General features: G+C 22.8%; 1 protein-coding gene across 1 annotated transcript in view; it reads left to right on the top strand.

Moving 5' to 3' along the window:
• Positions 1-14183, top strand: part of LOC145828844 (polyubiquitin-B-like) — a 33171-nt gene that overhangs the window by 6605 nt on the left and 12383 nt on the right. The window contains exons 2-4 of the mRNA XM_082936592.1: positions 7244-7419; positions 11305-11389; positions 12464-12685. Coding sequence (XP_082792718.1) covers positions 7244-7419; positions 11305-11389; positions 12464-12685 — 483 coding nt within the window. The remainder of the gene's footprint in view (positions 1-7243; positions 7420-11304; positions 11390-12463; positions 12686-14183) is intronic.

Below are 14183 nucleotides of genomic sequence, written 5' to 3'. Positions count from 1 at the left end.
AATGTTTTATTTTTTGATTATTTGATAATAAAAATACCTTAAACAAATGTATCTATTTAAATTGGTTTTTTAACTTCACCTTTTTCAATGGTCATTTCTTTTTGAAAAATTTTCCAACTGTTTTTATATTTGATATGCTCTTATAAAGTATTATATTTGGTACTGTTATAAGAAAAGGTCCTTGTATCAAAAATTTTTACATGTGTATATTGTTTTTCAATAAACTATAGCAAGTTTAAAAAAAACTTTACTTTTTTTGTTTATAGTTATGATTGAATTAAGATGAAAAATAAATTTTAACTGTTTTTATCCTTTTAAATAACATATTTCTTTTCTTTTAGTCTACTTTATTTAAGTGGTTTTTAAAATATTAGTTAGATTTTTTTAAACAGAATTAAAGTAGTTTTTATTGATGTTTATTTTGTATTAAATAATTTCCTCTAGGAACAAATATAACTTTTATACAAAACATATTGAAAATTTAGATTTATTATTTTCATAGAAATCTAAAAATAACAAAATAATATAATCATGGAAAAATATTAAGTAGGTATATAAGGTATAATTTAAAATTATTAGAAATATTCAATTTAATTTAAGTTTTTTTCGTTGATAATTATAATTGAAAACAAAAACTCAAATAACATGTAAATTCTTTAAGTGATATAAATTTAAGAGTATATTTTTAAATTGAACTGTGCATTCTATATTAAAACATTTATTAATTAAAACACTATACTGTAACATGAATAGATTTATAAAATCATTTAAGAAAATAGTAAATCTAAAAAAATAAAATCTACTAACTGTTAAATATTTTTTTTCTCACTCTAAAAGAGAACTTTATTATAATTAAAAATAATGACTTTATTATTTAGAGAATTTGTTTTTAAAACTAAGTTTCGGTCAAAGACCTCATCAGTGCTTGAATAAATCTAAAAAGATATGTAACAGTCATAGAATGTAGCATTTAAACAATTAAATTAAAAAATTATCAAATTTTTACACAAAACTTTTACTAAAAAAACTTAAAAATTAAATTTTATAGTGATTAATAATTTTATTAAGATTGAGTTTAAAGTAAGTTTAAATTTTAATTAAGTTTTAAAATCATTATAACAACAATAATAATAATAAAAGCTGTATGTAGCTTTCTTTTTTCTTTTAGTTAATTTTTAAAGTAAACAATGTTTTTATTTTCATTTAATTGTTCAAATTCTATTTCCATGACTGACACATATCTTTTTAGGTTTATTTAAGCACTGACGAGGTCTTTGACCGAAACTTAGTTTGTAAAATAAATTCATTAAAGAATAAACTCATTATTTCTTCTCCAATAGTTAAGATCTCTCTATTTGTTTTCTTGAAATCAAAACATATAACAACTTAAAATAACATTAAAATAAAAACATATTCTTAAAAACTCAACAATAAGTATTAGTAAAAATATATTACAAGCAATCTTAATATCAAAAATTTTTATATAAAAATAGTAAACTTAAAAATTAAATACTAGAATATACTTTAACATTGTAAAGAGTTACTAATTTCACATAACTTTAGTGTAACTTAGTTAAGACACCCCCAAGTCAAAACTTATTAAAATCTTTCTTACAAACAAAAGTATGATATTGGTAAAAACTATGTGATTTAGTTTATATTATGGTGACAAAACTAAGTAAAAGATCACAAAGATATTAGTATTATTTTTTATTAACAAATCCTTAAATAGAAAACAAAATATAATGATATTTAATTAAAAGTATAAAAGTGACAACAAGTCAAACCAGAGAGATTTTAGTTTAGTATATTACGTCAAACTTTAAAAAAGTTTAAGGTAATGACAAAGAGACTAACAAATAAAGTTTAATAAAGAGAAATGTTATTATCTGTATACGTTATAATTTTCTTTTATAAAGCATAAATCCCTAAAGTTTTACAAGTCTAACATACAATCAAGCCAACGTAACTACAACCTTAGTACATTAGAGTTGCGAAACTTTGATAAAACAACCGCCACAAAATTACTCAAGCATGACATTTTATCTAAAAAAAAAGCCAAAGTTTGAAAAGTCTGCAGTAATAATTGTTTTTGTAATTGGAAAACTTTAAAGTGATAAAAGGTTTTTTTTTTACTAATTATTAATCTAATTTATTTTTAATAAAATAAAGTTAGGTATTTTGATAGTTATTAACACTAAAAAATTTAAAATTTAAAAACTCGCTTTACACTATCTCAATTAGTTTTACAAATTGCCTGAAATATTAGTAAAAATGGTACGTCTACAATAAAAAAGTTAAATAGCATTTTTTTTTTAATTGTTAATGATGTCACAAAAATATTTTTAAAAGGTAGTTTGTTTGTTTTTCACTGTTTTTCGAACGAGCGTTATCTAAGCTCTATTAGATTTTATTTTTATGTCCAAACGTTAGGTCCAATTATTTTCCTAAACTTTAAATATTTTTTATTATTATTATTATAGAGAATGCTCATTTGCCTTTGATTTTGAAAATCCATTGAACTGAATTTAAATTTTTGACTGGGGCGCCTTAGAAAAAATGTATTTCTTTGAAACTTTTTCTGTAAGGGATGTTTCAACCAAAAATAATAATTTATTTTTTTACTTTAAATATTTCTACTTTGCTGTGTTCTCAAGGGTCGTTGTTTTTTTTCCTAACTTGCAATGTTTTAATAAATTATAGAAATATGTCTGATTGTAAATTTTAAAAAGCTACAATTTTTAACGGTCACAGTATAGTATTAAAACATAGCTTGAACAACACTTATTTAATTTATACTTATTTAATCTATATTCTTTTCCCATACTTTGATTTTAATTTACAATACTTAAGTTTTTTCATACATTGCTACTTAAAATTAAAATAAATGTAAACTAGTATAATTGCAATAGTATACCATGTAAATTAGGTTTTTTAACTACAAACATGACAAGTTTCTATTTTCCAACCTTTACTAAAAGTTAAAATACTTATCAAAATTAATGATAGACAATAAAAGGTAATTAATACGATATCTTAAGGAATAAAGGATGTTGTTATAATTTTTCACAGGTTTTTTAAGTGATGTAGGTTAGTTCTTAGCAGTAGTTTATCTTAAAGTTTATATTTTAATAAGTTTGCTTCACTTCATTTTATAAAACAACGTCTTAAGAATTTGTATATTCAAATTAATCCTACATATTGTTTTTTTTACTAGTTATTCGCCTATAGTAAAAATAATTTATCTATACTTTAATTTATCCATAGAATATTTAAATAACATTTTATTAGTTTATTTTGGATATCTAATGTAATTTAAGATAAAACTTAATCACTCTTTAGGTACTTTTTATATCCTATATAATGTTTTGGATTTAAGAAAACAATAAGATCTTAAGTACTAGAGGATAAATAATGGATTTATTCTTTCAAAAATATATTTTACAAACTAAATTATGGTGAAAGACCTCGTCAGTGCTAAAATAAATCTTTCTTTTATTAAGAACTTTTTATTGAGGACTTTTATTGATAACTTTTTTATATATAATTCATAAAACTTTTAGTACTTAATTAGTTGAATTAAAAATTTATCTATTGAACAAACTAAGTTTGTACGTGATATAAATTTTAGAAAATCAAAATACTTAAATGGAATACCAGTTTCACTGCTGTTCCATTTAGTTTAACATCAAATATTATAAAATCAGTCAACTTAAAGGAAAGTTTCTTATGAAGCAGATTTACATTTTAAAGATATAGCTCTTTAAACCAGCCACAATGTGTTTGCATTGATAGTCTAGTCAACACCTACTAGATGCTGTTCCAGTAATAAACTTTTTCTTATTATATGTTTCTTACAAATAATTTCTTTCAATAATGTTTGTACCATATAACTGTTTTTTTTTTATTTAAATTAAAAGTAGTTACTTCTTAGTTTAATTAAACATTCTAATCGATTTAATTATTTTGTAAAATTTTTTAACCATACTTAAAATATTTTTCAAAGTATGATGTTTTTTAATTTAAAGTCTTTCAAGTTCTTTTAAACAAAATATAACTATTACCAGTCATGCTTAATTCTGATAAGTAATATGGCATGCATTTAATTATTATCTAGTTTAATGTTTAGTTTAAATTTAGTTATGGTTTTTGGTTTGGTTGTACACTAAACTACAACCATACAGTAATATCTTTTTCAAGTTTTTTTGGCTTTATGAAAATTTTTAAGCTTCTAAATTGAAGCCAGTCATGGTTCCAAAATTTCTTTCTTTAGATTAAACATTGCAAACAATGGACATGGACCATGGTCAAACAAACTACTGACTAACTCCAGATAATTTGAATGTTTTCCACCCTTGTTTGAAAATTTTTTGTAAAGCTCAGGCTATATTAAATACTTATAAAGTTTTATTTTAAATTTAACTATGCTTTTAATAATCCAGACATTGTATCTTTTTTTTTATAACTATAATTTTTATTTAGAAATGAAGGTTAATAATATGTTATCTTTTAGGTAGCACTAAACAGTTTGAAATGACTGAAGCTTGATTGCAAACTTAAAACTATATTTTATAATTTTTCATAAAACATTATAAAAATAATTATTAAATTTTTGAATTTTCAGGTTTTCACTGACTCATTAATTGAAACTATTTTGGGACTTTAACCCAGAACAGTTAAAAAATAATAAAATATTTCAGCATAAAAGTTTCAATAAAGTAAGTTGTTATTATAAAAGTAAGCAGTAACATCTTAAGATGTAAAGGTGGTTAGTTTTATGAACTTAACATATACAAGTATATATTTTAGATAATTTATTGAATAATGTTATATATTTGTGTTATGAATGTGTAAGTATTTGACTAAGAACATATTGAGTACTGAACAAAATTATTAAGGTTTTTGAATTTTTTAATTGTTTTTAATTTTGTAGTAGATCAAGGTTGCTACAGAGTTGACTTTGGAACAAATTATTTTAAAACCTGTTAAAATATCAAGTTTATTTTGTAAGCATACATCGTTAGTTTTTTAAAATATACAACTTTTATGATGAAAATGAGTTAATTATTGGTTTCAAATAAAACTTTTTGTTCAGTTTATAATATTTTTCGAATAAGATTCTCCAGGTAATATACTAAGCAATGAAAATTTCATGTTTTTTTATTAATTGAAAAACTAAAGGGTTGCCACTTTACCTGGAATCCTGGAAAATTCTGGAATTTGGTAAATTTTGAAAAAAATAACCCGGAAAAACCTAGAAATTGAATATTTTCCACATTTTCAGTAGAAAAATTTTGATATGACTTAAAATTTTATTGATTAAAAAATCTATCATATAGATAAAAAAAATTGTCATCATCAAAAAAATTTTTTGTCAAAAAACATATTTTAAGTAACTTTACAGCATCTTTTCAATGTTTTTTTACAATTCAGCACAGTTTCTAACCTTAAAGTTAACTTTAAATTAAAAATAAACTCAAAAATGTGTACTTTTAAAAACCTAGAAGAAATTTGGAAAACCTGGAAAAGTTTTTGAAAAAACGAGTGGCAACCCTCATACTAGGTTTTATAATAAAAATTTTAAAGAATAAATAAAAATAAGATATAATAATAAAAACCTAATTTATAAATTCCAATTATGTATAATACACTTTTCTAAGAGGTAAAATATTTTACTGGTAACTCAAATTATCCTTATTATAAAATCCTAGAATTCTTAATTCCTGAATAAGGCCAAATAGTACAAAATATTAAGAATAGGAAAAAACAATGTTGTACAGAATTTTTTTATTAAAAAGTATGAATATTAAAAAAAAATAATATTGTTGTTTTTTAAATTCGAGCTAAATAAAAATTGATAAAAAAAAGCATTTTTTCTAAGGGGCCCCACACTAAAATTTAAACCCCAATCCAATGGATTTTTATTTCAAACTAAAGACAAACGACCGTTCTCTAAAATAAAATAAAACAGTTTTTATTTACTTATTAAGATAAGGAATATAGTTGGGTCTAAAGTTTGGACATTTTTAAAAAATTCTTGAAAAACGTTACCAAGCTAACTTTACACTCGTATAATTAAACTTTAAGAAAAATTATACTTTTTCCCCTTACACGAGAATGATTGTTATAAAAAATTTTTTTTATGAAATTAATATAATTTTGTACCTTTGTTACATTTTATTATTAACCTGACTGCAAACAAAATATTCAAATTAAAAAAATAATCTATTTATATAAAATATTATTTTTATATAAAGCTTCTGATAATAAACCAAATTATATTAGTAATTAAAATACTACAAAATATGAAAAGCCGCACAACAGTGATTAATTTAAAGGAAATAGTCATCAAATAGGCAAAAAATTTTGGGGAAACTTTAAAACGTAATTGAGTTATTGGCAAAAGAAACTTCATCTATTTGTTATAACTATACATAGGCTATAGGAAGTTTAAATACACATTTTGAGGATTTTGTAAGCAATGGCAAGTAATTATTGTTTCTAAAATTCAAACAATATATAAAAAAAAAACTTAAAAAAAAATTAAATAAAAAATTAGATAAATGTAATTAACTTTTCATTAAAGAATTAATAAAATTGTACTAAAGAATACTTTTACTATATAAACTTTTCCATTACAACTTTTTAAGTGCAAAATTCCCTGCGTTGTCATTGTTTTGGAGAATATTTTGAGTCAGATACGCTTCACTGCACGAGCCAATGAGAATCTTCTGATGTAATGTTGAAACTAAACACTGATGCAACGGGGCGTCAAGGGGGATAGACAGTTTCATGTATGCAGTGAGTTAAATTTTGGTGTGCAGCGGGAAGCAACAACATATTGAACTTGTTTTGTGAATGCTTATTGTTAGTATTGTATTTAAAGTGAATATTTCAACTGGTATTTAATTGTTTAAATATTTAAGCCTGGTTTATAGTTAATAGTTTATTCTTTTACAGTTTCTTCTTTACTAAAAGTTTTAATTAATTTTTAGTTTATTGTTTTAAGTCTTTTGATAGTTTTAAATAGCTTGTAGTTTCTAAAAAGTTTGTCATAGTAATTTATAGTTTTGTATATGCTAGTATTTCTTGTTGTGTTTTATATAAAAGATTCTTCACTTAAAACTGTCTGTCTGATTTATAGTAAGTAGCCTAGAGTAGCATTAAGTGCTTTATATATATTGTCAACTGATAATTACAAATTAGCACTTATAAATTAGTTATAGTACTATGTCCATCTTAGATAATATTAATGATAAGTTGCCTGCAGCGAGTCCTGAAAATAAGCCTGTTAGAAGGTCACTCCGCTTGCAGGAAAAGTATGAACAAAAAGGTCAAGTTGACAATCTGCCCACAGAAAGTCAACCTGACCCAACTGAGGCTTTAGATGTTGGGTCACCAACATCGTTAGCCTACAAAGTAAGTCTTTTTTTAATTTTTAGACGTTTTTACTGAAATAAACAAAGGATTGCCATACACCCATAACACTCAGGATATTTCGAAGCTTATAAAAATCTTAGGAATGCTTAATATAACATAGGATGCTTTGAATATAATTAAAACTCAGGGTGACTAAAGAAAACTTTTCTTTTATTATGAAAAACTTATAACAGTTTTAATTTATTAAAGATTTTTAAGACACATTTTGTATACATTTTGAATGAGATTTAGTTGTCTTAGTTCAATAACTTGCAGGGTTGCCACACACTCAGGAAAGCACGGGATATTTTGAAATTATTTTCAAACTCAAGTTGACTCAAAATACATTTTTAATCTTTTAAAAGTTTTTTTATAGATAATAATGAAATAAAGTTGAAATAGTTTTCTATTTTACAATCAATTTTGTTAAATATCTAGATTTTTATTATCTTTGAAATAAGAAGTCTTGTTAAAAACTAATTTTTTTACAATTTTGATTGAAAAATTAAAAGCAACTATTATAAGAAATTAAAATACTCAGAATGAGTTATGACAGTTTTTGATCACTCAAAAGAGTTTTTTTTTGACTAAAAGAGTGGCATCTCTTTTAACAAAAAAAAAAAACTAGGGTTATTTTTCCTTTAATAAGATGTTTTTATTTTGATAACTAGTTAAAGCTTTATCATTTAAATAATGAAGTTTAAATCAGAGTTGTCACACTTACAGAATAACTCAGGTCATTAAAAAAATTTAAAACTTAAACTTAACTCAAGCTTGTTTGAGGTTTTCGGAAAACAATAATCTCTTAGGTAAGTTTTTTTAATAAAAATGCGGGATTTTTTTTCTATCCTGATCTTAAAAATATTTTTACGTTTTATAGCAAGTTATATTCAAAAACTTGTTTGTTAAAGTTTGCAAAACTTTTAATTTAATTTTCTGTAATATACTGAAAATTTTTTCACGAATTGAAAAACTCAGAAGTATTCACGACATTTTAAAATAATTTAGACAAAATTTTGTAATTCAGAATAGTTTTTTTTTCGACCCAAAGAGTAGCAACCCGTCTTTTAAAGTACATGTAAATAAACTTATTGACATTTTTAAGACTTTAATCATAGAAAAATTAAGTTAAAAAAAAAAAACCTGAAGTTTAGTTTTACCAATGAGTTAATAAAAACTCTTTTATGACAAAGCTGGCTATAAATAAAATAAAGAACACAAAATAAAGTTTTACAAATGTTTGCTCATATATTTCTATTTTGTGTCAACAGCTACTTTAAAAAAGATATTTTATTTGATCTCCCCAGACCCCAACGGTCATTGTTTAAGATAGCATAAACAACCTTTAAAGTTATAAACATTAAAATAATGTAACAAATTGAAAGTATACAAACCAATATCATTTGTAAATTTATTGAAGTTTTAGAGTTAATAAAATAGTTTTGTTAAATTATAACGTAAATGGACTTATTTGATTTTAACTTTACTAATTGCTTTTGTCTTTTATTAATCTCTTGATTACTTTATGATTACTTGATTACTTGTTTAACATATTACTTTGTAAAATCGTATTACTTGTTAGCTTTCTAGTCTACTGAAGAGAATTGCTTGAAATATATTTAATGTTTTTGAGATCGTGTGTCTTGTGTAACTTATTGTATTTTTACTGGTCACTTATGTTCCGATAATATATTCAACATTAAATATTAACATGCTTTTATGATAACTTATAAACAGAAAAACTTTAAATGTTAATTAAACAGATTGATAACAGAAAAAAACATGCATATTTATATTGAAACATTGTTGGATGAGGGTAGGATATTCAAAATTTTAGTTGACCCAAATGACAATATTGCAACTATCAAGGCAAGGATACTGTATCAAGAAGGTTCAGTTCTTTATTAGTTAAAATTTTGGCATGTAAAAATAGTCTAAAACTTTTTTCCTACTGTTTAGTTTTTTCATGCAAGAAAAAATATGAAATTTTAAACATTGTTGGTAGATTTGATATTAAACTAGTTTGCTGTTAAAAATTACCTTTTGATGATAGGTAACAAAATAATTTTATACTACTTTTAATTAGTTTGTTAGTTTATGCATTAAATGTTTTTATGTTGTACAATTAAGTTTATAAGTTTCTTTCTAAAAAAATAATGAACGAAATATATTTTTTTCATCAATAATTTTATAAACTATTTGAATTTTTTTTTAAACAAAAAAAAAACTTTTATCATGACTTCTGATTAAAACCTCCATTGTTTATTAATTATGATGTTAATAAATCTTCTTACTTTTTATTTTACAAAAAAACAGATTTACTAGCTTATTTTAGGAATGATACACACTAGAAAGTACTCAGAATTATTAAGAATAACTTTAAACATTTAAAAATCTCAAGATACAATAATTACTTTGTAAAACTTAAAACAGTTATATATAAAAAGCGCAGGGTAGCTTAAGAATTGTTAAAAATGTCAGAAATTTTTTTTTTTCCTGAACTTAAATTAAATTTAGTTTATCTAACTTTACTAATATGTTATTTATCATATTTTTGTAAACACCAGATTAAAAAATAAATATTAATGGCTTTTTATTTTTGTTAGAAGAAAAAATAACGTTAAAAGGATTAATTTACAGTTTTTATATCAGTCGAGATAGGCTTTTTAATTAGTGGCAACCTTGTAATATGTTTACTATAAATTGACTAACCAATATGTTATACTTCAAACATTTAATATTAAGTTTTTAGCAAAAATAAATATTTTAAGTTGTTTTAAAATTTAACTTGTATTTTTAAATGCGTAATTTATGTAATTTTAATTTTTAATTAGTTGTTTTAAATATGTTTTTGTTTGTATTATAGTTTTATTTGAATATTTTGTTTAGTTATTAATGACATAGTTTTTTACAAATGTTAACTTTGGCCCTTGTTTGAAACAACTAAAGGATGCTTCTTTAAAAAAAAAATATTATTTTTTGACATATAAATAACTTTGTATAAAAAATCCATACAACCTATATAATGTAAATTTTTTATGGCTAATATCCTTATAGTTTACATTGTTTATACTGACTATAAACTTCAGAATTTGTTTTCAATACTATAAAAAACTTGAAGGTGGAAAAAAAAGACAAAACTAATCTGTTTAAAAATTATTTTATATAAAAAAATTATAAACTTATAAAAAATTTTACAATAAGTACAAGTTAGTTAAGATTTATCGAAGTTAACTCTGAACTATTTTTTTAATACCTTAAAAACTTAAGAAAAGAATATGTTTTTAGAAAATCGTCTACTTTTGCATTTTTAGTTTCAATCTCTTATTAAGAAGCTATTAAACTCTTTAACTTTGACCGCTTATGTTTTTAACAACTAGTAAATACTAACTGATAGCTTATTTAGTTATGTAAAACATAAGAATGTTTAAAAAAAAAGCTGTCCACTCCCCACGTCATAACACTATATAATTTTTAAGTAGTTCTATTATTATATCACTTTAATATCTTTGTCACATGTAACTAGCAATGGGTTCTATTAATGAACCTTTTCTTTTCTAATGAGAAAGAAAATGTTGACTGTAAAAAACAGTAAAAACAAACCTAGAGTTTTGAATATAACTTCCAACTGGTTTTTTAAATAAAGTTACATAGCACTGTACAAAAAATACAAGTTAAAACAAGATTAAATTAAAGTTTTTTTATTAAAACTTAAACATGTTGTGTCTGAAAAATTTTGTTACCTAAATTGTAGGAGTACCATTTGGCATACAGAATTTATTCTTTGATGGAAAACAATTAGAAGATGGCAATAATTTGTCTGGTTATAAAATCCAAAATGAATCTACTCTTCAACTAGTACTGAGAATAAAAATATTTGTACAGAGATTAAATGGTGAAAAATTCATAACTGAAGTTGATCCTTCGGACCCTATTTCAGTTGTTAAAGCAAGGATTCAAAATCAAAAAGGTAACTTCATATATTATCTGAGAGCCAATTAAAAAATACTTATAATTATATTCTTATATCATAACTTACAATGTTAAAAAACATACTTAAAGTACAAATAAGTCAGACAGTTACCGAGCTTCAATGCTGATTAAATTTTCAAAATTTAGTTCGAATTAAGATGGCATATTGATTTTTTTTTATGATAAGATTGTTGATTCCTGCATTAAAGCTGTTTCTATCATACGTTTAGAAAACTATAACATTCTATGACAGTAATTAATAGTATTTTTAAGAATTAGGAATTGACATACTTTAGAAAAAGCTGTTGACCACCACATACATCTTGAAGCTTGTAATTAAGTTTTAAACTGAAAGTAATACATTTCTAAAAATAAAACGAGTTATCTTTTTCGAACATTTTGTATAATTTTTCGTCTTTAAATTAAGATTCTTTAGATATTTAACCACACATGAGATTTGAAACATTATTTTTACAGTAGTATAAATTTCTGTCTTATTAAAACTTTGAAGAAATTACAAAGTAAATAGAAGTTTATTTTTAAATTCTTTTTAACAATTCTTGTTTCAAGACACAGCCGTTGGTTAAGTTTAATTTTATTATAAACTAAAGATTTTTTAACTACTTTGCGTTGTAAAGTTCACAACTTTTAAACAGCTATTTATTTATACTTGCTTTTAAGTTTGTACTTTAGTCATTCGTAACCTAAAACTAATTGTAATTATACTAAAGTTTTGACTTTTTTGTATTTGTTTAGTTTACCGTTGTTGAAGTTTATTTATTATTTTTGAATTTTTTGTTCGTTCTTATTTTTATATACTAAAATTTAGATAAATTCTTTGGATATTATGAAAAGCTTTTTACTAGAGATAAATAAATTGACATTTTTGTTAAACGTAGTATCCATACATTTTTTTTGTGATTTAAGACTTTTTATAAAAAATCAAACTAATAAAATTTACAGAGTTTCTACATATTCAATAATTAAAATAAAACCTTTATGTGTTACTTAATGACGTAACATTAAAATGACATATATACTTAACTGTTTTCAAAATGTTACAACTTTTCAGGTTTTGCATTTGAAAGACAAACTTTGACTTTCAAAAATAAAAAGTTGGATGATGGAAAAACACTAAAAGATTACAAAATTAATAATGAATCAGTTATATGTTTGAGGCTTGGTGGAGGATTGAAAATTTTTGTCAGATCAATAAATGCAAAAGTTTTTACATTTATTGTTAAAGCATCTACGAAAATTGAAAGGCTAAAAGCCAAGATCAAAGAATCAGAAGGTAAATACATTTTAAAGCTTTCTAGAAACTTTGTTGTTTAAATTAAGTATATTAATATACTCGAGGTTTAACCATGTAAATTCTTTAAAACACTTTGTTTTTATTAAGTTTTTTAATTTTTTATTATTATTGTTTTTGTTTTCAATTTTGTAATCAGTAGCTCCGAATTAAAAAAAAAGCTAGTCTGCTCACTTTTGTATTTTTTTTACTAGCCAGAGATGATACTAATTTTTTTTTTCGAAAACATAATTCTGAATTTTTAAAAGATGCTAATAAGAATGAGTACTATAAGGATATTCGTAAGGTACGATATTTAATAGATCGTACGGACTAAATAACAAAAAAGAGAAAGAATAAAATCATTTCGTTAAACAACTTAAATTGAAATCAAGTAAACATTGTTACATGATGTTAATGTTAATGTTACATGATGTTTTATAATTAATGTACAGGTCTTTTTTTTAATCATGTAATTTTATATTGAATATAAACTGTTCTTAATTGTTTTAAAATAAGTATATAATGGCTACTATTTAATGTTCACACGGGTAAAGTTAATCTCCAAGCTTTGCATAAGGTTTTAACTAAGTTCAAGATGTGCACCTAGTCAATGCCCTTACTGTATTCTGTAATGTAGATATTACGAACATGATAATGTACATTTCATAAATGTCATTTTGTTTAGTTTCAAACAAGTATAAATATTAGATATAGTGGAGTTTTTAGTCCTTTACCATATATAAAATAAAATATTTTACACATCAAAATTTTTATATTAAACTTTAAAAACAAAAACATCTAATTATAAAATTAAACATGCACTTTTATAAATGATTTAAATTTAAAATATATGCTTATTTTTTATTTTTAGATTTCACAGCTGGTACGGTAACCTTGTATCTCGACGGAAAACCAATGAAAGACCAAAAGACATTTTCTGATTACAATATTAAAGATGAGGACACAATTATTTTTCATTTTTCGCTTAGGGCGTGAAAACTAATATTGAGATTAAACAAGTTATATAAAACTAACTTGTGGTAAAATTATTCATTAAAGTGTGCTTAATATTTTTAAAGATTTCTTAGTATTAATGTCAAGTTTTTATTTGAAAAAAATTTATAGTACAGTAAAAATATTTAAAATTATAAGGCCAAATGTTTTCTCAGCAACATATATCTCTTAAGTTAAAACTAGGAGTTAAGTTTTTTTTACAAACTTTTATTTTCATTTTACTTAGTATATACATGCTTTAGTTATTATTATTTTGTAATACTTGCAACTATTAGGCTTATTATTTCTTATTCTAGGTTTTCAACTAAAATGCTATAATTTTTTAAACTTTAAAAACCTTGTAGAAATTTTAAAGAGTAACTTGCAACACTTGTTTTAAAAGTATATTTAGATTTGTATTATCTAGTTATTAGTCTAACTTTTTTTGTTTCAAATAAATTTAGTATATTAAGAAATATTTAAAATCATAAGGCCAATATTTTCT

Source organism: Thalia democratica, chromosome 2 (genome assembly GCF_965202585.1).
Source record: "Thalia democratica chromosome 2, ktThaDemo2.hap1.1, whole genome shotgun sequence".
In the NCBI taxonomy this organism is placed as follows: Eukaryota; Metazoa; Chordata; class Thaliacea; order Salpida; family Salpidae; genus Thalia; species Thalia democratica.
The sequence above is the reverse complement of the archived record's forward strand: the minus strand, read 5'-3'. Positions and strand labels throughout refer to the sequence as shown.